Consider the following 22,607-nt stretch of genomic DNA (forward strand, 5'->3'; position numbering starts at 1 on the left):
CTTACTGTGATCAGCTGGATTGAAAGAAACTCTGCCTAGTCCCTGTAGTTCTTAAGGAAAATTGTCCTCTCTGTCTGAGCTGCCTGTTCACTCTATGTGGCACCTATGAAAGCTTCTCCCTGCTTGCCAGACTCAGCTGCTCCCAAGGACCACTCAATCTTCTCACACTCCATAGGACAGGAGCAGACCCAGAGTGCAGCAGCCCAAACAAAGCTAAAAGATAGCCATAGTCCTTTACCAGGAAGTAACATCACACAGTCAAAAATACACAAAATCAAGATTCACTGGCCATTAAGCAAACCTCTCGAACTCACTTTCAGTTTAGTCTTCAGGACAAGAAATAGAGACTCAAACTTGCTCCCCCACTTCCTTTCTTTCAGCACAAAGACATCTCTGAAGATCTGCAAATCTTCTTTCATCCATGTTTTCTCCCTCAGATGTGTCTGTCCACCCCCTCCACCCCAGTCAACTTTCTTTAGCTCAGGCTGATTCCAGGATCAAAAACTGTCAGTTACAAAATCATTCTTCTCTTCTGAACTTCCATTTTCTTGCTCCCTTAGCTAACCAGAAGAATACTATTTTTTGTTGTAGAATTATTTTTTCTGCTAGGTTAGCTCCCCACAGCAGCTCATCACAGAATTGTAAGAATTATCATGCTGGCGTAGAGAGAAAGGGGGCAGAAACATGTGGCCAGGCATTTCTGAATACAAGAGTATCATGGGATCCTCTTCAGGAGACAGGAAAACATTAAATCAACTATGCTATGTTATAAAACCTTAATTACAGACCTTTGAATCTGCATTGATACTCCAGTTGGCCTACGTTCAGCTCTGCTCTAGATCCTAAATCTCAACCAAGAACATTGAGGGAAACTGGTTTCTCCTGCAGGTTCGTTATTGTTCTCAGTTCAGATCTACTCACTTTAATGACTGTAGCTCAAAGAAAGATCAATAGGCACTGCTCTGCCATATCTTAATACAATGCACACTAAGAGTCAGTCACAGAACACAGAGAATTCATAAAACCAAAGTGAATAAGTGATTGAAGAAAAGATCATTGCAATTCAAGGATGAGACAGCAGGGATGCTCTTCCTCAGTTTGCAGAGTTTTATTGCCATTTTTTGTTCTCTGCTCTTGCCACTGGGAAAGTAATATCATCCATGACAAATAAGTCTTAAAAATATTTTAAAACCCAATAATGTAAGTTTGGCACTTGAATTTGACAATGATATGGTTTAACATGGCAGATAAGGTGATTTAATAGACAGCTGACTCTGAAAGTCACAGTTCTCATGTCCATCCACTTGCAGAGTTTCCCTTCTACTGGCACACAAGCTTGTGTCTCTCAAATTAATGGTTCAAAGTGATAAGTCCAATGCTATTCACTTCTGTCTTTCTTGCTTTAGTTTTTGGTCAGTTTAGCGCTCTCAACCATCTCCACAGCTAAGTTGTGGGACTGGAATAAAAAAAGCAATGGGAGCCAGGCAGCTGTGGGCAGGAGATATGGTGACCAAGACTGCCTTCTTTGGCAGCAGCAAGCTTTTAGATCAACATCATAAGCATCAAACCACACCCTCACGTGAGGTTTTTTTACCAACAGATGATTTTCTCAGGACCTAACAAAAAAGGGGTCACAACAATCATTATCAAACAGCTAATAAAGGCTTCAAAAACAAGAAAAAAAAGCTGTCAAAGGAATAGTTACAGCTGGTGAGTTACTGGGGTCATAAAATGATTCTTCTCAAGAGTAAAATGAGAGCTTGGTTCCCTCCACAGAGGAGAACCATCTAACTAGGTTATCTGTGAGAGCTGTTTATCAGGCACATAGGCCTGGCAGGCAAGGGGGACTGTAAAGACAGTCCCTGGCATTCAGAAGAGATTCTGACCAACAAACTGCTTTTCACTCGAATTCAACAATACAGCAAGTTCTGCTAATTCAGAATAACTGTTTGAAGCACAGGAACTGGTAAGTGTCCAGCCTTCCTTTTCTTGAGTCACTGAAAAATCAAACTTCTCATGCAGAAATACATACAATTTGATAGTGGGGGGAGGAGAGAAAGAGAGATAGCTCTATCAGTCCCATTTGCAATAGCCTCTGAAAAAATAATCAGTATCTGAAATGTCCAGTTTGAACTTCTCTTGCTAAAATAAAAAAATAGAACTTGACGAGAGTTCTGATTTTATTTTCATCTTATTTCAATACACTTTCCTATCTCTGACAGATTAAATACATGAAGTTCCAACAGATAAATGAAAGTTTTTCCAGCTAAACATTCATACCTTATATTCAGCACTCCAAATACTAGACAAAATTTAAAAAGCATTTTTCTCAACACTAATTCTTAAGAGTCAGCTCATGAAAGTTGGAGGCTCAGGATTTATTCCTACAGACTTCCAGACTTTGACCATTAACACATGACAAAATTCTGCAGCTCAGCAGTTCAATATTGTGCTGCCCTGTCCCATGGTTTGCTTATAGCAGAGTTTTGGCTCTTGTGCAACTGGGCAGTCTTAAACAAGTCCCTCCACCACGCCCAGGTCTAACCAATGTAGATGATTTTGGAACAATCTACAACATGGAAACTATTATGCATATTAAAAAAAACCCACCAAAAAAACCAACTTAAAAAATAAAGTCCACTAAAAAAAGGGCAGTAAAGCCATACTGGCATAGAGTACTAAGTAAATTAATGTATCATCCTAGTTTCACTAGACAAGCTGTATTTGAACATGAGAAAGAAACAACAGTAGCCAGAGATTCAATGAAAGCCAAGCATTGTAATTTTTGGACTAGAAATCCTTATAAACCCCAAGAATATAATAGATTCAGTGGAACATCTTTGACTTTAGACCGTAGCAGATTTAAGTATAAAAGAAAATATTAACTTCATAAGTGACTTGCAGGAAAAAGGAATCTTATTTTTTTGTTTATTGGCTGCATGAGTCAATGCAGATTTTCAGATGACAACAATTTATTTGGAACTATATGGTCAAAAGAACACTTTGCTTGGAGAATCATAATCAAAGTTGATAATAATACCACCACCACCACAAGAATCATCCCGAGAGATGAAAGTAAAAGAATGAAAATCTTGCAAAAATATTCCCAGCAATAAAACATCGGACTTAATCCATAGCATAGTGACTCAAAGCTTAGAGGCATGGGGTTATGAGCAATCTGGTGTACTGAAGCATCACAGAGAGACATTTGCATCTGTGTCTCTCTAACTGAAATAGCATCAAGCATCACATTGGCTGAACTAAGGGAAAATCACATTGCACAGCTTCCAGTGCCATCACAGTTTGCTTGCTACTAGTGCCCAAGTCAAGATATATAGGTTAGGCTACATTGGTATAGCTAAGGCATACTGCAGTCTGCAAAGTAGGCAATTCCTCTTCACACCTGCAAGAATGCTTGACACAGTCAAGCATTACACTCCTATTATCAAAGAGAAATGAACAAGAATCAACCTTTTTCTCCTCTTACAAATGCAAAGACGAGTGTCAGATTCCATATGCCACGTACTTTCTGTCAGACAGGGGCAAGGTCCTTGTTTGGACAGGCTCTTCACTTGCACACACCAGGCAGCTCAGCCACTTACATGAGACTTTTCTACTGTGGATCTAGTTACTATATAAATCTTTACGACCTCAGTACTAAACCCAATGCCCTCTTTGAAAAGCTCAGCTTTAACAACATCTACAGCAGTAAGAAGGCTTCTTTAATACAGTGATGAGATCTAGCATAAGAGGAGACCACCACTTCCCTATATGCCTCTTTGACGTATTTCTGAAAAACAGAAACCAAACTTGCTACCATGCCACTGGTCTCAAGTACTTAAGTGTAGCAGCATCCCCTAAGCCTTCTGTAGTGCTTCATAACCCCACTATTAACTCCCAACAAAATTCTTGATTAAAAGCAAGCCTTTTATGCTACATAAGCATGCATGAACCCCTGGATTTTGCTGGTGTTCCAATAGCTCAACCTTTGCACAATTCCTCCAGTTAAAAAAACCAAATGTACTCCAGCTTCATCTGCCCTTTCAATATGAACTCAAATTGCAGCAGTAAGCTTAGCCTAGCCATTATTCACACTTTTACCAGTACAAACTTTAACATGCTGGATTCTGCCTGCACCAGACCCTACTTTGTCCCTGCAAAAAACTAAGCTGGAGTTCTTAAAATCACAGGTTATGTTTATATTTGCAAATTTAGCAATGGTTGGGCACACCTGAGTTTACTAGACTGTAATAATCTACACTATAGAAGTGTAGCATCTCCTCTGCTCTCACAAACACTTCCTAGAAATGGTCCAGGAGTTGGGACATACCAGGTACAGGTTCCAGAGGCCACCCGATGCCACCTTACAATAGAAGCTCAGAGCACAGATGGGGACCATCCTGTGCCACTCAACTTTAAAGTCAAAGGAGACATTCAGCTGTAGATTAGCCTCTCACACACTTATTTCACCTACCAATGCAACCATGGCTTTCACAATAGGATGGAGAGCCTTTCCTGAAGGTAACATTGAAGCTTAATCTGTTCCATACCTTATTCCACCGGGTTGTATAAAATCTACCAATAAGCCTTACTTTTTAACCATTCCTGTGTCCTAAACCATAATCTTAATTGTCATCCTAGCCTTAATGAAACCCCAGTAAAATTTATTTAATGCAGAATGCATCCTGGTACTAAAGGATGCAGAGACACACCAAGACCTTTAACCTCATTCCAACCTATCTCCAATCTCAGTGTGAATCCCAGTTTAATCCCAACTCAGTTACCCATACACAAAGCAGTACAGATTGGAGGTCTAACAGATGTGTCAGCACTCAAAGCCCTGATCTTGCAAGATTTAGCTGTACACCTACCTTTTCCAGACTTCTTACCCAGAACACTAATCCTACCCCCAGGCTGAACAGTAACCTGATAACCACACTGCCAGCAAAATTAACAGTAAGGGGCAGAACTTGACCGGAAGCATCCTTCAAACTATCCCAATGGGCCTTCTTCTAGTCAGGTCATAACCCTATCTCTTGCCATATAGCATTAATTCAAATTCAGCTTGGTAACAGAGCTATGCCTGTATCATTCAATCTTGTCAGTACTAATCCATAGCCCAGTCACATGTTCCTCACATAGCAGCCAGCAAGAAAATAAGATCTTCAACTCATCTTGTCTCAAAACCGTCTCAAACCTAACCCCAGCCAAAAGCACGGTCTAGTGACATTAAAATAAAAATAGGAAAGCTTTTTTGCCCATTTTGCTAATTAATATGTCAGAGCTCATAAAGAAAGACTCATCAGCTTTTCTCCAGCACTGCATCATCTGAAAGAGCTGTGTCAGCAGAGACCTCAGCAGACAGTCAATACATACTAAAAGTGTTCTAAGCAGTAAATCACAACACACACAAAAAGAATTTAAGAAAAAAATAAAAATAGCTGCAAAGAATTCAGTACTCAATTTCAATATCTGATATAAATCAGGTTATATTCGATGTACAATAGCCTTGCCTTTCCTTATGAAGTGTACCCTCACAGCTGTCCTGGAACGGCTTTTCTACAAAGCTAGGAGTTTACAAAAAGCTGAGCTAAAGTTTGCTGATTTTTCATCTTTGTGAATTTTCAGGGATCTTTTCTGCTTTATGATAGAGACACCACTTGTCTGCTTCTCATTCTCATCATTGAAACCAAGTTTAGGCAATGCAGACACACCACTGCCAAGTGCGCAGGAAGCTTACAGAGGACAAAATGCTCCTTAGAGGATTTGGAGAGGATGCCTTGCACACACACACTCTGGACCATGGTCTTTTCCAGAAAGGGCCGAGCAGGCTGCATCAATACATCCCTCCAGTGCTTTTGCCAGTGATATTGTGGAAAAAATTTGCAACACTAAGAACACCTGTAAGCACTGCAGGAGTCTCCCATCCGGCAGGATGAAGCACAGGCAAGCTATGAGAACCAGAACTGACACGTGCATTTCTGTGAGGGTGGAATACAGGAACAAGTCTCCAGTCATCTTTCCACAGAACATGCTTACAAGCTCAGGATGTGTCCAGACACACTTCTAAAAATCAAATCTACTTTTTAAGAAAAAAAAAACAAACAACAAACTGCTGTTTGTGGGTGCAATATGCAAAGAGACAGAAAGATGGGGCTGCAGCTACAGATCCTTCTAATGCCTTGGTCTTCTGCAGATTTGTGGTAACACTTTTTGAAATGAATACATCTTACTAACTCCTGCTGCTGCTCAGAACATGTAATATGCGAGGGATACAGTAGCTATACCAAAAGCTGAGATGAAATGCTTGAAGAGCCACTGCCCCAGAAGGAATAGAAAGGATATTTCCCTAGAGAGACTCACTCAACTGCATATTTCATAGAACAAGTCATGTTGAAGGAGAGAAGGGATAATTGCATTGACTGTTAGTAGGTGATAATTAATTCTGTAGAGAAATATGTTTAATTTCCTGAAGTCTGGGATAGGATGGAAACTCTTCGTTCTGTAATGAGAAAATAACGGTGTTTTGCTCCCAGCATAAGAAGCTGTATTGTCTCCCTTAGCGTGTTCTTGAAAAAAGGTACCTATAGGAAGGTAGCACAATGAACAATGTTAAAACAAGAGTTCTGTGATGTGACTCAATGCCAGAAGATGCATATTTAATTCTAAAAAGCAGTAAAAAGGGACCAGAGAAAAAGAACAGCATGTTCTTGAATAAACCTTTAAAATAAATATTTGAATGAAACAATGAGAAAATTAAAACTGCTGCTAGATTGTCTTTATGAAGGTTTAGGAAATTGAAAACAGAGAGGGAGAAACATTTTTCAACAGTAACTGAACAGTATTTAAAGTGGACAGAACCAAGAAAAATCTTGTACACTCCTAACCTTCTCAGAAGTTAGCTAGTTTCTTTTATTCTGAAAGGAGAAAAATAGAGACAACCCGTACGATCTTTGTATCTATTCCTTAGGTGATCTGTTGACCACTGATTTTAGTCTAGGAAAAAAGATCTTAGGTACATGTAAGAGGTCTGTGAAGGATAAGTAAAGCAAACATGCCACAGTTCAATAAGCATGCATCTACATTTTCATATAAAATTCGTAGGTGTCTTCAAACAGAAAAATTTTCAAAGCCATGGTTTTCAAGAATCTGAAGAAGTGTGCAGAAGAAAGATCAAATGCTGCTAAAAGTGATATTATAAAGCTTAATGTACCTATAACAACAGATTGCCAAAGAGTTATGATCTCACCAGGCTTCCTTCCAATATTCTTTGATAGCAGCGAATTCCACTGATCTTTGGAAAACGGCATAATGCTGCAAAGTTTGTAGTAATTTTTCTGCACAGGAAAAATCTCAAGGGCAACACCCCAAGCCTCTTCAAGTTGACAAGATCACTTCTTTGAAGTTTTCACATTCCCAAAACAAAAGTTAAAATCTTTTTTTTTTTCTCCCCAGAACTGGTAATGTTACAAGACACATGAACTATCCTCTTGATTCAGAAAGAGAATCCAAGAAGTTCACAGACTTAGGAAAGATGCCAGAAAAATGTAAAAAGAATTTCTCTAAGTTCAGGAAAAGGTCTTCAGATAAGGAAAATCCACACCAGAGAACTAAAGAAGGACGCTCAGTTGCACAGAGAAGGAATACCATAAACAATCAGGAATCTCATAGCTGACCTCCCTTTACATGAATTTGGCTTTTCAGTTCTGACAAAGGAGTGGAAAACTGCAATGTGCAATCACACTACAAAGGGGCACCCTGAAACTTCAGGGTTTTCTAACATCAGAAAAGACTGCTGAATAACTTTGGTTTTCTAGAAAGCTTAAGGTTTCTTATGTCAGCTTATCCATGGCTTGTGAAAAATTACAATCTTATGTGACATTTCCTTACAAGTTCTTATAATACAAGAACTACAAGTTGTGCACTACCGTGGTGTAGTTTGCAGAACTTACTAAATAAGAGGGTACAGTAATAAGAGCAGCACGGACTAAATTTTTTCTTACTATGGCCTGAAAAGTTTAACAAAAAAGAAATTATTTCTACTGTACACACACAATGAAAGGAAAAAACCTGACATTCTTTTTTTAATCTATAGATTATTTTTTTTTAGTGTTATCTTCTATATTCCTAATAACAGAAGTGTAACTCGGAGCAAGGAGAAAAAGCAAGCAATATTTAGATTTTTCGAAATGTATACTGTTTAGGTCTCCACACTCCAAAAGATACATTGCACTTGCCCTTATTTGAAAGGGCATCTTCTTCAGTTTATAACACCTGCACTGAAAAAAAATTTACAGCTATTCCTGCAAATGACTCAGCAACATACACTGCCTGGCAAAGAACAATCCCTAAGTCATCACTGTACAACTTGGGGGTCAGTGCATACAAAGTAATGTAATTTGCAGCTCTTTTAGTCACCACAGTTTCTGTAAGCTGATATTATTTACTGCACATGCTTTCAAGTTGCTGACTTTTCCTCCAAAATAGGAGAACAGCTTACCCGATCTGTGTCCGGCCAACAAACCAACTTTGCTTTCATCTGCCACTGGAGGAATAAAAGAAAAGACACAAAGATCAGAAACTTATTTAAATTCACAAGCCTTTGAAACACTGTCAAATTATTTCAGACACATAGCATCCTAAATCTTTAAATTACAATTGTTTGTAAAAAGCCTTTTTTTTTTTCCTAATCTACTTGGGGTGCTTCAAAGCCCAAATATCTGAATCAAAGCCCACTGAAACCAATAAAAGGGCTACCAGCAGTCCTTGTGGGTTACAGATCAGGACCTCAGCACTTACACACTCAAAACTGAGTTGTCAGAAGAGCAATTGCATTTGTAAATAACTCATCCTGCCAGACAAATCACAGGGCATAGGAGAGTTGTAACATTCTCAGATCAAAGACCACAGCTGGTAAAGAGAATCCAGATGTGGAAAATTTCCCATCTGCAAGACATCTCAGTGACTCACAGGACCCTCTGCGGACAGTGAGGTCTCCCAAAACCTGATCTTTTGGAAGGCTCATGCTTTTTTGTATCCTATAACTTATTTTATCTGTAAACTGCACCTTTGTAGTATTTCACAGCATCTTATAAAGATGTTTACATTAGCAAAAGTTTGCAAGCAGACCAGGGGAGGACTGAATGAAAGAAAAGTCATAATTTTTCTTCAGTAACTGTACTTCAGTTTATTATCATATATCTCAAAAAACTAATTAAAACACTCTCCCAGAGGGCTGAGGGGAAGAAACAATCACCATTTCTTAAAATGAGTTCTATGCAAAGAAATAGTGTTAATGTAATGTTAGGGATGATAAAACAAGCACAGGAAATGAATGTTAGGGTTGAAAGCTTATCCTTCAACCCTGCCTGCCCAAGCACTCCCTTATATTATGCCTTAAAATGTGATCTCTTCATAGGATAAAATGTCAAGTCATACCAAAAATACTATAAACGGGAGCTTACAGAAGTTTTGCATAGTAGTAATCAGAAAAAGTTTACATACAGGGTTATCTGCAATGATACAGCAATGTACTATTTTCTACCCTGGAAAGAGCAGCGCAGCAGTTATGGACAGTTAGCAACTACTGGAAAAATAATCACAACAAGTGTTTTCTTACTTTTAGGGAAGCTTTTGCTCCCAAAACCCAGCATCAGGATTGGGATTCACAATTTAAATAATGAATCCACAACTGTCTGATGTATTTCTTCTCCACCTTTGTAATCTGATTATCAGTAAGAGTGACATAGTGCAGTTTTGTTGTGGGACACAGATGCTAATAAAGCAAGATACTCTTTGCAGTGTTATGCAGAGATGGTACAAAACAAAATAGCAGCGGGGCTAATCAAAATCAGAAGTGCAACCAAAATTCAAGGCAGTTCTGTACTCCTTGTCCTTTAACCTTTCCTTCTAGGTTTTTCTAGTCCCTGGAAATTATAACTATTTATCTCCTGGCTATGCAGTTTGATCCTATAATGGGAAGTGACCAAACAAGTATTTGCAATAAAGATAGCTCAAACTCCTTTTCCTTCTCCCTCCCCTCAAATTTACCTCTAAACAGAAGAATCATGGAAAACTTTAGTCCCCAAAGTTATTGTTTTGACAAGTTATGATTGTATGAAAACACGGGATTATAACAGAAACTGATTTGCAACATTAATTATAGCAGTCACTAATGACAACCACTATAATATATGATAATTACTTGGAGTAGGTTATGTTACAGTACATAGGAGCTTTAAAAAATAGATACCAAGGTCTATAGCATTTTTTTAAAACTATGCTGATGACTTGGTTTGCCTGAAACTAAGTTTTAAATTATTAAAAGGGATAAATCCATTTAACTTAATCATACTTTACACACCAGCTTCACACACAAAAATTAGATTTTAATACTGGAGGGAAAAGGGAAGAATAAAATGATCAGAAAATGAAAAATAATCTTAGCAGAATACAAGGCTAGCATTATGAGTTTAAGCACACATACACAAAAATTGGGAAAAGCAAAAATTAAAGTTTTATATCAAAGTTTGAGCAAAGTATGTGTGTCTCTCCACAGGGTAATTTCCATTTTATGGGATATTAAGCTCAGGCAGTGACTTCTAGGCTGGGTATCTTTCATAGACGGAACAGGGGTGCCACAGACAAGTTGGTTGGATGAGAATTCCATTCCTTCCCTTGTTTCTCCTCCAAACAAGGAGAAGATGTCAGAAAAGAAAGGAAAGGCAAATGGGAGACAAATACTTGGCATACCAAAGCTGAAAACTTTGTAACTGAAGATTTCATTTAAAAAGTATGTAAGATGTCCTGTTCCACACATCAGCATTTGAAAACACTGCTCTACATGACGTTAAAAATTCATACAATCATTGAGTTACGACAAAAATAGTACCTCTCTGGCTATCTTCCTTGGCTTTCGAAAAAAGCAAGAGCTAAGTGGAAATTTCTAAGAGTTTACTAGCGTTGGCCTATTTTAGCAGAAAGGCACCTGAAAGATTTTTAACAGGGAAAAAATACTGTCTACTCTTAAAACTCAAGTAAAAAAAATAATTATTTTTATACTGCAGCACTAAAAAGTAATTACATTGCAGCTAACTATGAAAAATTTCAGCTCAAGAGAATCACACTTGGGAATGCGCAGTGCCAGACTGGAATATATCAGGGAAACATTTATTACAAAATTTCAACTGTAACTATTTTTATGAGAACATTAGAAATATTATATATTCTTAAGCTAGAATTGTTAAATACAAAACATTTTTAAAAAATGAAACCACTTAATCTGGGGACAGTAAACACAAAACTCCAACAAAAATCTGGGAAGATCAAAGCAAGGGAGTAAATACATTCACAAACAACGTGAAATTTCTCCTTAACTTATAAATCAATTACTTCACATTTTGAAATGTCCCTGGAACTCCAGGGGATGTTAGCTCATGAAGTTTTTAATGTTTATCAGTATAGAACATGCTAGCTCTTTTAAAATAACATCTGTAAGTTAGGAACTGCATTTTCACCAAAGAAGCTAGTTACGTGCTCTTTGTCAATACTCAAAGCAATTGCTGAAATAAAAGTGACAGAAGTTCCATAGCTATTTAACAAAAGCATTTGGGGGACTAGCAAGACCACAGATTTTGAAAGACAGAATATTACAAAAACAAGCAAATCCTTCCAGTTGATATTGAACAACTAACAGTTACTTTGTTCTTTTATTTTAAACTACGACAACAACCACAACAAACGGTAAAAACTCGAACCCTCTATGCCATGTATAATCAAACGTATTACAATTTCCTTTGGTAAGATTCTGAAATGCTGGTTTGCTTTAAGAAAATAAGTAGCATTCTTCAGCAAAAACACCCAACAACACATTCATGTCTTCCCACATAACCTTTTGATTGCCATTTTTGTGCCCTACTCAAGATAACCAAGGTAGCCATTTTATTTGAATTGCATGATTTTCAATGGTTTGGTACCCAACAAGCTTTCTGTACTGTCTCAAAGTGTGCATCAAAATGGGTCTGGGTTTATGAAGGTCAAGCTACTTCCCAACTGTGGTTTAGAGAAGCACAAATTAATACTGCTGCCAATCATGATAACCAATTTTCCTCCTTTTGCCCAGTTCAATCACTGTACCATAGTATTATTTTTCCCCAAAACAAAGAGTTACTACTATTCACAAGATACAGGGTCCTATTATTCAACTTAGTGCCTCTTTTCTGAAGGATCAGTTTTGCACATTGACTAAAAGCTACTTAAAATCTGGTAAATGTGTGAAAATTACTTGTGTTTCTGCTGGACAAACTGACACATACCTTTGAAGACCAGCTGCAGTTCTGCACTCAGAAAGGAAGCAAACAAGGATTAAAATTACAATTAATGAGAAATAATAAGAAAAGAGACTGAAACATCAAAGAATTTCCTAGAAAACAAATTTACTAATGCCTTTATTAGTCTATAAGAAGCCCAATATAAAATTTATCATATGTTAATCAACTAACAAGGGCTGTATTCCCAAACCGTATGTACAAATGATATTTCCATGCTTTTTAGAATCCATCAGTTTCTATGGTATAAACACATGACAATAAAGCAAAGCTACAAAGTGATCACTGTTTTTTCTGCTGAACTGTATCCTTATCCAGCCTTTTCATCATAATGAGGGCATTGCTGCATCATCAATTCATTTTAGTCAATGACAGAGCTGATGACATAATTCTCCTGCCATTTTTATTTTCCTGGTGAAGCATTTCACCATCTAGGAGCAGGATAAATCACTCAGAGAAATTGTGTCAAATGTTGGCTCACAACCATCACTTAGAAAATGCTGCGTTCTAGGTTTGCCCAGTAGTACTGCGTATAAAGACCACAGGTTTTTATACTAAAATTCACAGGAGCAATAAAATGTGTGAATTACGATGGGTAAACTTACACTGTCTTAAAATATTTTCCTTCAGTAATTCCCCCTCCTCCCCTCTCCAGTGACAGTGAAGCTTCACATAAGGGCCTCATCTATTCTGTTCTCGAGTCACCTGGTTATCCACCAGCTACTCATTCTCGAAGGATTATTAGCCCTTGACAGATTCCTTTTCACTTCAATGTTGAAAAGCAGCGAGACCTGCAAAAAGCCTGCAAGAGGCCCAAGGATAAATTATACTCATGTGGTAAAAAAGGTAAACCTTTTCCAAAATGGCATCTAACACAACATTTGGGATGCCCTGTTCAGTACATTCAAAGACAGGAATAAATCACATCCAAACCAAGATTTTGGATTCTTTTTCTCACTTGTATAAGGTTTTGTCTAATTAGATTTTTTTAGAACTTATTTAATACTTCAATTCAATTATATGCAGAGAAGGTCCCCAAGGGATGTACCTTGAGTGTCAGCACATGAGAATGAAAATGCCTAAGTTTGCATTCACTATTACTACTACTTGTTGAAGAGCCAGCAGTACAGTTGATGCTGTCCTCTGAACACGTGTACCTTTAAATGGAAGGTTTTCTCCTGGCAGAAAATGACATTGTTTTACAATATCCCAGCCAGCGGGAAATAAATTTATTCACTTTCTTCTAGTGGCACAACAACTACTGATTCTTGAAGGTAAAACTGCTAATTGAGGCCATCACAGCTTCTTTTACATTTTGTTATCGTCTCTAATCCTTTCTCACCTCTGTTCCAGAGAAACTGTACTGGGCTAAAACTGATCCAACTCCCCTGCTACACATCTCCCACGTGTCATTAACATTTCTTCCAAACTCCTAGGGTTAAACCACAAGTTCCTAATCTAATCTGTCATTCACTGGTTGAAAACATTGATAGGGAACAGATTTAAGACAAAGTGTAGTGAACAGACTTATAACAAAGTGTTCTTAAGAGTTACTTCATTATCATCTGTACTTACTTTCTCGCCGTAGCTATACATTAACTTAATTGCTATTTTCTCCCTCTAACACTTTAATAATCTAAGTGCATTAACAGATCAACTCACTTCAAACTTACACTAAAGCAGCATAAGAAACTACCAAGTCAGCCGTGTGTTACCATTTTCGCAGCTCTATCACCATCACAGCCCATACGATGCTCCCAGTCTGCTCCACAATAAGTTTCCTTGAATCTTAGAAGATTTCTCCAAAACCAGTCCAAAAAGTTGATATTCCCTCCTGCCTACTTCTGCCTTTATGGCACAGCTCACCTTCCCCTCCACTGCATCAATGCAGATTTGGTGTAAAACTGCGTAACAAAATTGACCTTGTTAAAAGCCTTTCTTTTCATACAGAATAAACCTAATTTCAGCCTCATTTCAATTCAATTCACAGTGTCCCTATCACTTCATAAATGATTTTGCTTCATTCCCTACTTACAGATCTTACAAACAGAAATTTGAAAGTCATTTAAACCAAAAAAAACTACGTTGTGCTCATTTCTAAAAATTCATTCTGCAGAGTGGCCTCAGAAAACACACATCTAATCTGACAGTACTAGAAAGTTACTCACAACATAAATTAGAATAATTTTTAAATCTTTCTTGGCCCTTGATCCCAAAGACAATCACAGTCATAAGCAATATAGTTTTTCCTAAACCCATGACATTTTTGTTTTTGAAAAGTCTTTCTCTTCAAGAGATGATTTGTTAAACTACTGTTATAAGCCAGTAACACTGAAAAGTCTGTTAGAATTCTGAGCCATTTTCTTCTCCACTTCCTCATTAATGTTATAATGAACTTAACTGTCTCCTAAATGCAGTTCTAAAGTTGGTTTCAACTCAAAGCAACCTGAAAAATGTATTCCATACATAAAAAATGGTTAACAAAATAATGATTTTAATATACCAAACCACTTTTTGTCCCACTAATACCATAATTCTCACTATGGACTTCCCAAAAGGTATTAGTTTAATTGCATTTGAATCAAAATGCTGTTTAAATTGAAGAGTAATCTCTATTAGCTCTGCCTGGTCCTCATTTGGTTACATTTTGAGATAGTTATTTCAATATCCAAAATTACACTCAGAATAAGAATAATCTAGTTGAGAGCAAACCAAGAAGTAGATAATAGCTAGTAGCATCGTGATTGCATTTTCCACATCCTTCTGGATACAAGACAGTCTTCTCTTTGTTTTGAGGTGTTTTAAATTATGAACTGCAGTCAAATGCATGCCTCCACTAACAAAGAAATTAGTACTTAGTTAAATACTGCCTTTCTTGCAGAATACTTCATACCTTCTTGCACATTCACTTGCTAATTATTCCTAAATATATAAATAAATTGGTAGATATCTTTAATAAATATGCCCCAAGGTTAAGGGACTCTGAGAATGTCTAATGATGTTTCAGCAAATAACATTTCACTCCATTTAAAATCAAGTAAAGGACATCTCCATTTCTCCAGGCTGTAGAGCTTAATCAGTTAAGATCCATGGGGTCTTCTTTTTATGAGAAAAGGAAGGGGAAGTTGAGCAGTACCTTGGGATAGTGGTCATGGGTTATTATACCAACATCCTCAAATATAAATCTACACAGTACTTTGCCTGAATTGATACACAACAAAATTGCTACATACTCATATGATTCAATTTCATGTTGCTTCAGGTTAAAACAAGCCACACTTTCATGTGTTTGAATACAATTCCCATGGCTGTAGTTTTGACAGTACATTTATGCATAGCCTAAACCACTCCTGTGCATAAAGATTTATGGAAAATAAGGGTGTTGGAGATAAATAATAAAACACTTTCTTTTCTTTCTTTTTCTTAGAGCACACCGAATTTCACCTTCCAATACAACATTAAAAAAAAAATCCATATTGCCACTCATTCTCCACAAAAATTACCTTCTTAATACAGCTAAAAAAGAAAAAAACACTACTGAAATGGATTCTGATGAATTATATAGAAATTCTTCTCTAGACAACTGTGGTAATGTATGGGAAAATGTGTGTGTACAGAAGGTTGTTAAAGGAAAGGGAAAATCATCCTTCCAATGACTTGTATAGAAGTCATTGATTTCTTCTTCATTTTCAGTCTGCCATTAAGTTTCAAAGAAAGTGTACCACTTAAGTAGGAAGGGCGAATGACATTTATTTCTAGCATTTCTGAATTTGTTTTGTTCATTTTTTATACTATGCACACAGTCCAGACTTGGCATGCAGTCTAAATCTGGTTAGTACAGGGATGCACTCTTAAATCAGACTTCGGTTAGCCCTGCACAAATTATTGAAATCAAAGTACAAAGAGAATCTTTTCTTGCTAACATATTCAAACACCATCACCCATAACAACAATAACAACAAAATTACGCAAACAAGTGGACATGTCAGGTGCCAGGATCAGTAGAAGGAAAGGGGTGGCTGTGCTTAGTTCAAAATAAAAGTAGACAAGGCAAAGAAAAGATATACCATCAGACACAGGATATGAACTCCATCAGTGATCCAGAAAGGGCTGTCATCTCAACACAGCAGCAAGGAAGAACATTAGGACTTATAGCTGATAGGGAGCTAATCTGTACCCTATTACTCTGAATTAAGCTGTAAATTTTGAGAAGCCTTTGACCACTGTGTAAATGATGGATGCTAAAGCAGGGAACCAGTCACTCTGCCTGCATACACTTTGCACAAGGACATCTGTAGATATGAGGCAAGGTTCTGCTCATGCCTGCGAGACCAAAGACATTATCACAGTACTAATATACTTGCCTTTCTGTATTTTTTTTTTAATTTTTACAACAGTAACTCAGTAACCCACATATGTCACTGATTTTTATTTTATCATAGAATGTATTGGGTTGGAAGGGACCTTTAAAGGTCATCTAATCCAACCCCTCTGCAGTGAGCAGGGCAGGTAAGCATTGTTTTATCTTTTAAAGTAGATTCAAGGAAAAATTAACTCATCTGCGAATAACTTGAGTTCTCCAAATACACCAACTCCAGACAATGCTGCTTTTGGATTCATGCTATTTGTGACCTCAGCAGTTAAGACTTGTGTCAGTTCATGGGACTCATGGCATGCACATGACAGCGCAGAACCCTGCCTAAACAATCAGATGGCAGTGGTTCATGCCCTCAGCTCCTGTCCAGTTGTCCAACTGACAACGCAGAAATGCACCAAAAGTCAGTAAAACTAAACCATATTTGCCCTACTGGCAAGTAACCTACAGCTTTTGCTGCATGTGCCAAGTTCCTTTCATTGCAAGATTTGCTCTGGAAAGTGACAATGACAAATTGGTGCAACACGTTAGCAGTACTGAACAATTTTTGATCATCCATCCTTTTTCCTGAAATATTTTCACTGAGTATACTAATTTATAATTATTATTATTTTGTAAATAGATATGGCTGGAAAACAGATTAAGCACTCAAAGGTTTCTGGGCCTAAAATACATAAAACTGAGAAGATAAACATCAATGTTAAATGGGTTTTCACTGTGAATCTTTGTAATTATAGCGTAGTCTTTACTTAACAGATTTGCTTCTTGTGTATACATCAACCTTCAAAGCCAGAAGATCCTTATGATACAATTTCATTAGGACCTAATTTAATGAATTTACTATTTTCTCATAAGGTTCACAATCTGTAGCAATACCTGGATTCTCGTGTCTCTTGTGTTTAAAGTTTTCTGTTACCTGCCTTTGATGATCTTTCTGATGGTGACGACATTATGTAATCTATCCCTTTGTAATCTCATAATGAGGCAATGGATGCATTATACACATTTCAAGGTACAGTAGAATAAGTGGATAGCAGTACCTATTTCACATTTAAGTCCTGTATTATGCCAATTCTGTTGTCTACTGAGTTCATTACATTATTCTGGTCTAGAGACATCCAGGTGATTTCTGGACCTTGTACAGTATATATGAAATTAATAATTTTCTATTAATGGTGTACAAAATCTGATCCAACAAAACACACATATTTACAATTAAAGACATCCTAATGGTAGGTCTCAAAATTGCTCCATCAACACTTGAATTTGAAAAAAAAACAGATAAAGAACAAAATAATAATTAAAAGGAATAAGCAAAGCTTATTTGGTTTTCTGTGAGGCTTAAGAACTTTGCGACTTTTTCCTTGAACTCTCATTAAAACATGACTCGGTTTTCAACTGCAATAACCCTTCAATCTTCCACCCACAAATGCTTTCCCAGTATTGAAAGAACCATTTACTTTCTGTTTCACCCAACCTGCAAGATTTTCTGCACAGCACTGATGGGTAGAGCACCATAACCTTACCCCACTCTTTGAGCATTTATAAAGATGTGCTGCAACACTTTGATTGCCTGTGTTTGTCATTGTCAATGAAGAAACATACAGCTTGTCCAACGAAAGTCAGCCTTTGTCCAGTGTAGTTTTGCTATCATTTATATTCTATATGAAAATGACTTTTGTTATTGCTGTCTTGCTATATTTTTTAGCCATATAAAACTTGTACAGCAATTCTTTCTGCTTATTTTTACAAAAGCTCCCTCTTTTCCTCAGCTAAGCTTTCAATACAATGGATAGAATGGCCTTTAAGGAAAAAAATAAACCTTTCTTCAGCTTCAATAAAAAGGGTACTTGGAATTAGATGCTACAGGAGGCAGGCCATTGTCCCCATCACTGCAGCTCCTCTGCAGAACTTACTGCCTGATGTTTGTGTTTGAGAAACAAAAGCAAGAAACAGAGATGGTGCAGATGTGGGGAGGCTAAAAAGCTGACCTATGTGTCATCCCACCCCTTCTTACCCAGATCCATGCTTTTTGAGGCTTTCAGATTAATTGATTCAGACTGCTTGGCTGGTGTCAAAGATCTGAAGTTGATGTGCTGATCTGTTAAATACACTGCAGAATTTATGATAGGGCTGCAGGGAAAAAAAAAGTGAAATACTTAGGCAACAGTTCAAAACACAAGTGAACTAATCAAAGCATGCACAATACACATGTGTTTCTTCCTCCAGTTGTTTGCAGTCACACATTTTAAAATCAGTCATTGATCCTAAACGTTCTTTTGTGAGACTTAACACCTGCAGTCACTTCTTTTTCATCAGGGATGCAAATATACATATATACAGGCATACATACATATAAATATTTTTTTTTTCATTTTGAAAGTTCTAGTTAGCCACTGCATTTCCAAATAACGTGCTACAGAAAGTTTGAAAAATACTGTAACATACCTGGCTCAACTCTACTTCATCTGCTACTATAAAGTTATATTACAGCCTTGCACCACCTTCTGCACAGGTTGGAGCCTGGAGGTCTCACAGAGGGTGCCATAACACTTTGAATAAATCCAAGGTGTCATGGTTTGGTTTCTGTTTTGGTTTGAGTTTGTTTTCTTTGTTTTTAAATTACTTTACTTCAAGTTAGGCAAATATTTAAACATTTCAAAATTCCACCTCAGTGAAACTCAAAGTAACCTTCACCTGTGAGGAGTCAAAACACCTCACTGCAATGCATTTGAAATCTTCTGTGTCTCTCTTCAAATACAAATGCATTTTTAAAAACTAATCTAAAGCCAAAAAGCAACTCCAAAATTAAATACATTTATTTCCAAACTGTTCAGTCCAAAGGTTTGGTTTTAAAGTGTCAAAGCACTTTCCACAGTTTTTTGCTGAAATGCATTTTCAGTGAAATCAGCGTGACTTGGAACAGCAATTCAATTTCAACAGAACTTACGTTCCAAATGGAAAACCAATACAACACTGGAAAAAATTCAGAGTGGGAGAAAGGGCCATAATCATTTTAATACATCATTATCATTTAGGAGAATGTTTTTGCTCCCAGCTTGTTGAAAAATCAGGAACAGATTCTAGTGAACAACTGCAGTTGAGAATTTAATGCAGAGTTGCATTAGTAATTATGAAATTAGTGAAATGACTCTATGTTAGTAAAAAGAAAATAGTTACTAGACCCTTCAATGTATAAATCCAAGGTATGCATAACAAAATATATCTACTTTTTGATACTATGTGCAGTCAATCATTTAATGGTTAGTTTCTAATCGTAGCCATGCACACACAAGGACAGAAGTATGGCTAAGCTTTTAGTTGAAATGCATACCTTCCTAATACCACTGCAATAAAATAGTTGCATGACTATCCAAAATATCAGTACACACAAAATGAGTAAACCGTGTTCAGCATTGAATTTTCACCCTTAGAAGTATGATAGGTTGAAATGACATTTTGATTTGAATCCTGTGCTAGCTGACACAAAGTATATGCCATCATGAACTTCAACGCATTTACACTTTTTTCTGCATTTCCAAATTTCCGTATTTACTAAGGAAATTAAAGCTTGTAGCTGCCATTAAGCACACCAGCTTTTACAAAAGGTACTCTTAAAATATCTGAAAAATCTGCCTAACCCATTTACAACTGGTGAAGTGCCCATTAATTTTCCCCCTACGTATTTCAATGTTCAAAATTTCTGAAGCTTCATTTTGTAACCACAAGAACACCTTTGGCCGATGTGCAGTATAAGAAGATTCAGTTCCCTACAAAGTGAATTTGGCTAGGACTTCTAAAGGTTTAAGAGAATTCAGGCACTGGATCTACACATAGCACCCACTGGTACAGATTTAAAACCACTTTTTTTAAGTGGGATTATGTTTTGGGGTTCTTTTTCTTTTACTGAACACATGGTGGGTAAATTGTTATCTATATATTATGGAGAGCAGAGATACTGCAGCTTATGAATAACTGAAATGGACAATGCACTAAATGCTAAAATAACATTCCCAGCTGATATTAAAGGATCATTCAGGTGATAGTAAAAACAGTGGTACAAACTTTTAGAAAATAAAAAGTGATTTTAAAATAAATGAACTATTATCAAAACCACTTATGAGCAATTAGGGCTGTAACTATTAAGAATAGCCAAAGTCCAACCTATGATTATAATCCTCATTCAGCAGATCCTCAGTGGGATGTGGCGGGAGAGGAGGAGGGGTTTCGTTTTCACCATTGCCATGATCAGACACTGGCAACTCTGAAATAAAATTTAAAAAGGGGTTAAATAAGCTGCAGAAACAAGTACATTACACCAGTTCACTGATCAATGACTGGACTGGAAGGTCTCAAGCAATCCTGAGGTAAGTCACAAATTATTCAAACCCCTAAACTAACTAAACTAGAATTAAAATCACACCAAGCAGAAAATATACCCCTTGGGATTTCCTGAAGGGCTGATTTTTCAGATTTGCATATGTATAATTAAAGATAAATATAGGGAATCTTTGTGCTTATACTGAAGTTGAGTGCAAGGCACTAACAGCTTTACTCCATTTGAGTGGATTTTCACTACTACATTGCTGCATCCTAACTGATTGTAGGTTCATGCTTTCATTCCCTTTGATGGGGAGCATTTACCACCTTTCATGTACTGAAGAGAACCACATTCTCAGGAAAGAGTTCAGAAGAAGAAAAATTTCTGTTATCCCATGGCAAGAGAAGAAAGAGACATTTCTGCATTACAGTCTTCATTTTCCTACCATTACGGTCATTCCTTCTTTACCTTTACAAAAGGCATTCAGCTCACACCAGAAAATTACTTTGGACCAAGAAAAACATGAACTGCTCAATTAAACCACTTAGTGGTTTGCTAAGCAACAACACTTACATACCTGCAAGTTATTTACCATGACTGCAGTGCCTGCAGTAGGCCAGCTCATTATCGTTCTGTAAATTCACCTCTCTATCTAAAGGTCTAATCTTATAAAAAGTCCCTACATTTTTGCATGTAGTACATGCCTTCACCCCTCCAAAACTTAAAAGGAAACATGGACACTTAATAATTCTTGGGTTTCAATGGCAGGTAAGCAATTGAACAGTACTAACATACCACACTTCCACGTGATCTGTTCTTTTGCTAGTTTTCTGCACATTCCTGTGTGAAACTACTAATCTAACTCGAGAGAAAAACTGTTTACAGGGAGAGGATCAAGCCACACAGCAATAGATCATATTTATTAGGTAAGAGCACTGAGAGTTCCCTAAAAACAAAGAAACAAAAAAAACCCCAACAAAACCACAGTACTAGCTCAAGAATCCTATAAAAATCCTATTGACTGGACAGCCTCCTAAAGATCAGAAACTTAAGAAACAGATCAAACTCTGTATTCTCAGGAAAAGTGAGAGAGCCATCAGAAGAAAGTGAAGGTAAGCAGATATTCTGATGAGAGGTTAAAAAAAATGGATTGTCAGTCTGATGTAGAGAAAAGGTGACTACCCAAAGTAGGGTAGGAAAATGGGAGGAAAATTCAAAAATAAATTTAAAAAAAATCACGCCACACACTACACCGTGTACTCTTTGAGCAGCCTCCAATAGCCATACCTGGAGAGACTGAGCATACCATGTAGCTATATTAACTTTGAGTCACAGTAATTGATATGTCATTTCACAAAGGCTGTTTGGCGACTGGTTACCACTGGCATTTTTCTTGCACTACACAAATCGTACACACATAAAAGTGTCAGACTTCCTGAGTGAGATGGAAATGATCACAAGGGATGGCAGCTCCCAGGAAAACGAGAGCAGGAGCAAAAGAGCGAGAGCATTTAACCTAAGAGGCAGTCACTGGCTCCATGTTCAAGACCTCAGGAAATTATCTTAACAGATCCAAAATGATCGG

General features: G+C 37.2%; 1 protein-coding gene across 1 annotated transcript in view; it reads right to left on the reverse strand.

Annotated features, from left to right (window-relative positions):
* The window catches only part of PARD3B (par-3 family cell polarity regulator beta), a gene marked incomplete at both ends in the record, with an annotated part of 124,803 nt that overhangs the window by 25,073 nt on the left and 77,123 nt on the right, over window positions 1–22,607 (reverse strand). The window contains 3 exons of the mRNA XM_010185683.1: window positions 8,501–8,545; window positions 18,719–18,834; window positions 20,866–20,965. Coding sequence (XP_010183985.1) covers window positions 8,501–8,545; window positions 18,719–18,834; window positions 20,866–20,965 — 261 coding nt within the window. The remainder of the gene's footprint in view (window positions 1–8,500; window positions 8,546–18,718; window positions 18,835–20,865; window positions 20,966–22,607) is intronic.

This window comes from Mesitornis unicolor, unplaced genomic scaffold (genome assembly GCF_000695765.1).
Source record: "Mesitornis unicolor isolate BGI_N332 unplaced genomic scaffold, ASM69576v1 scaffold15860, whole genome shotgun sequence".
Taxonomy (NCBI): Eukaryota; Metazoa; Chordata; class Aves; order Mesitornithiformes; family Mesitornithidae; genus Mesitornis; species Mesitornis unicolor.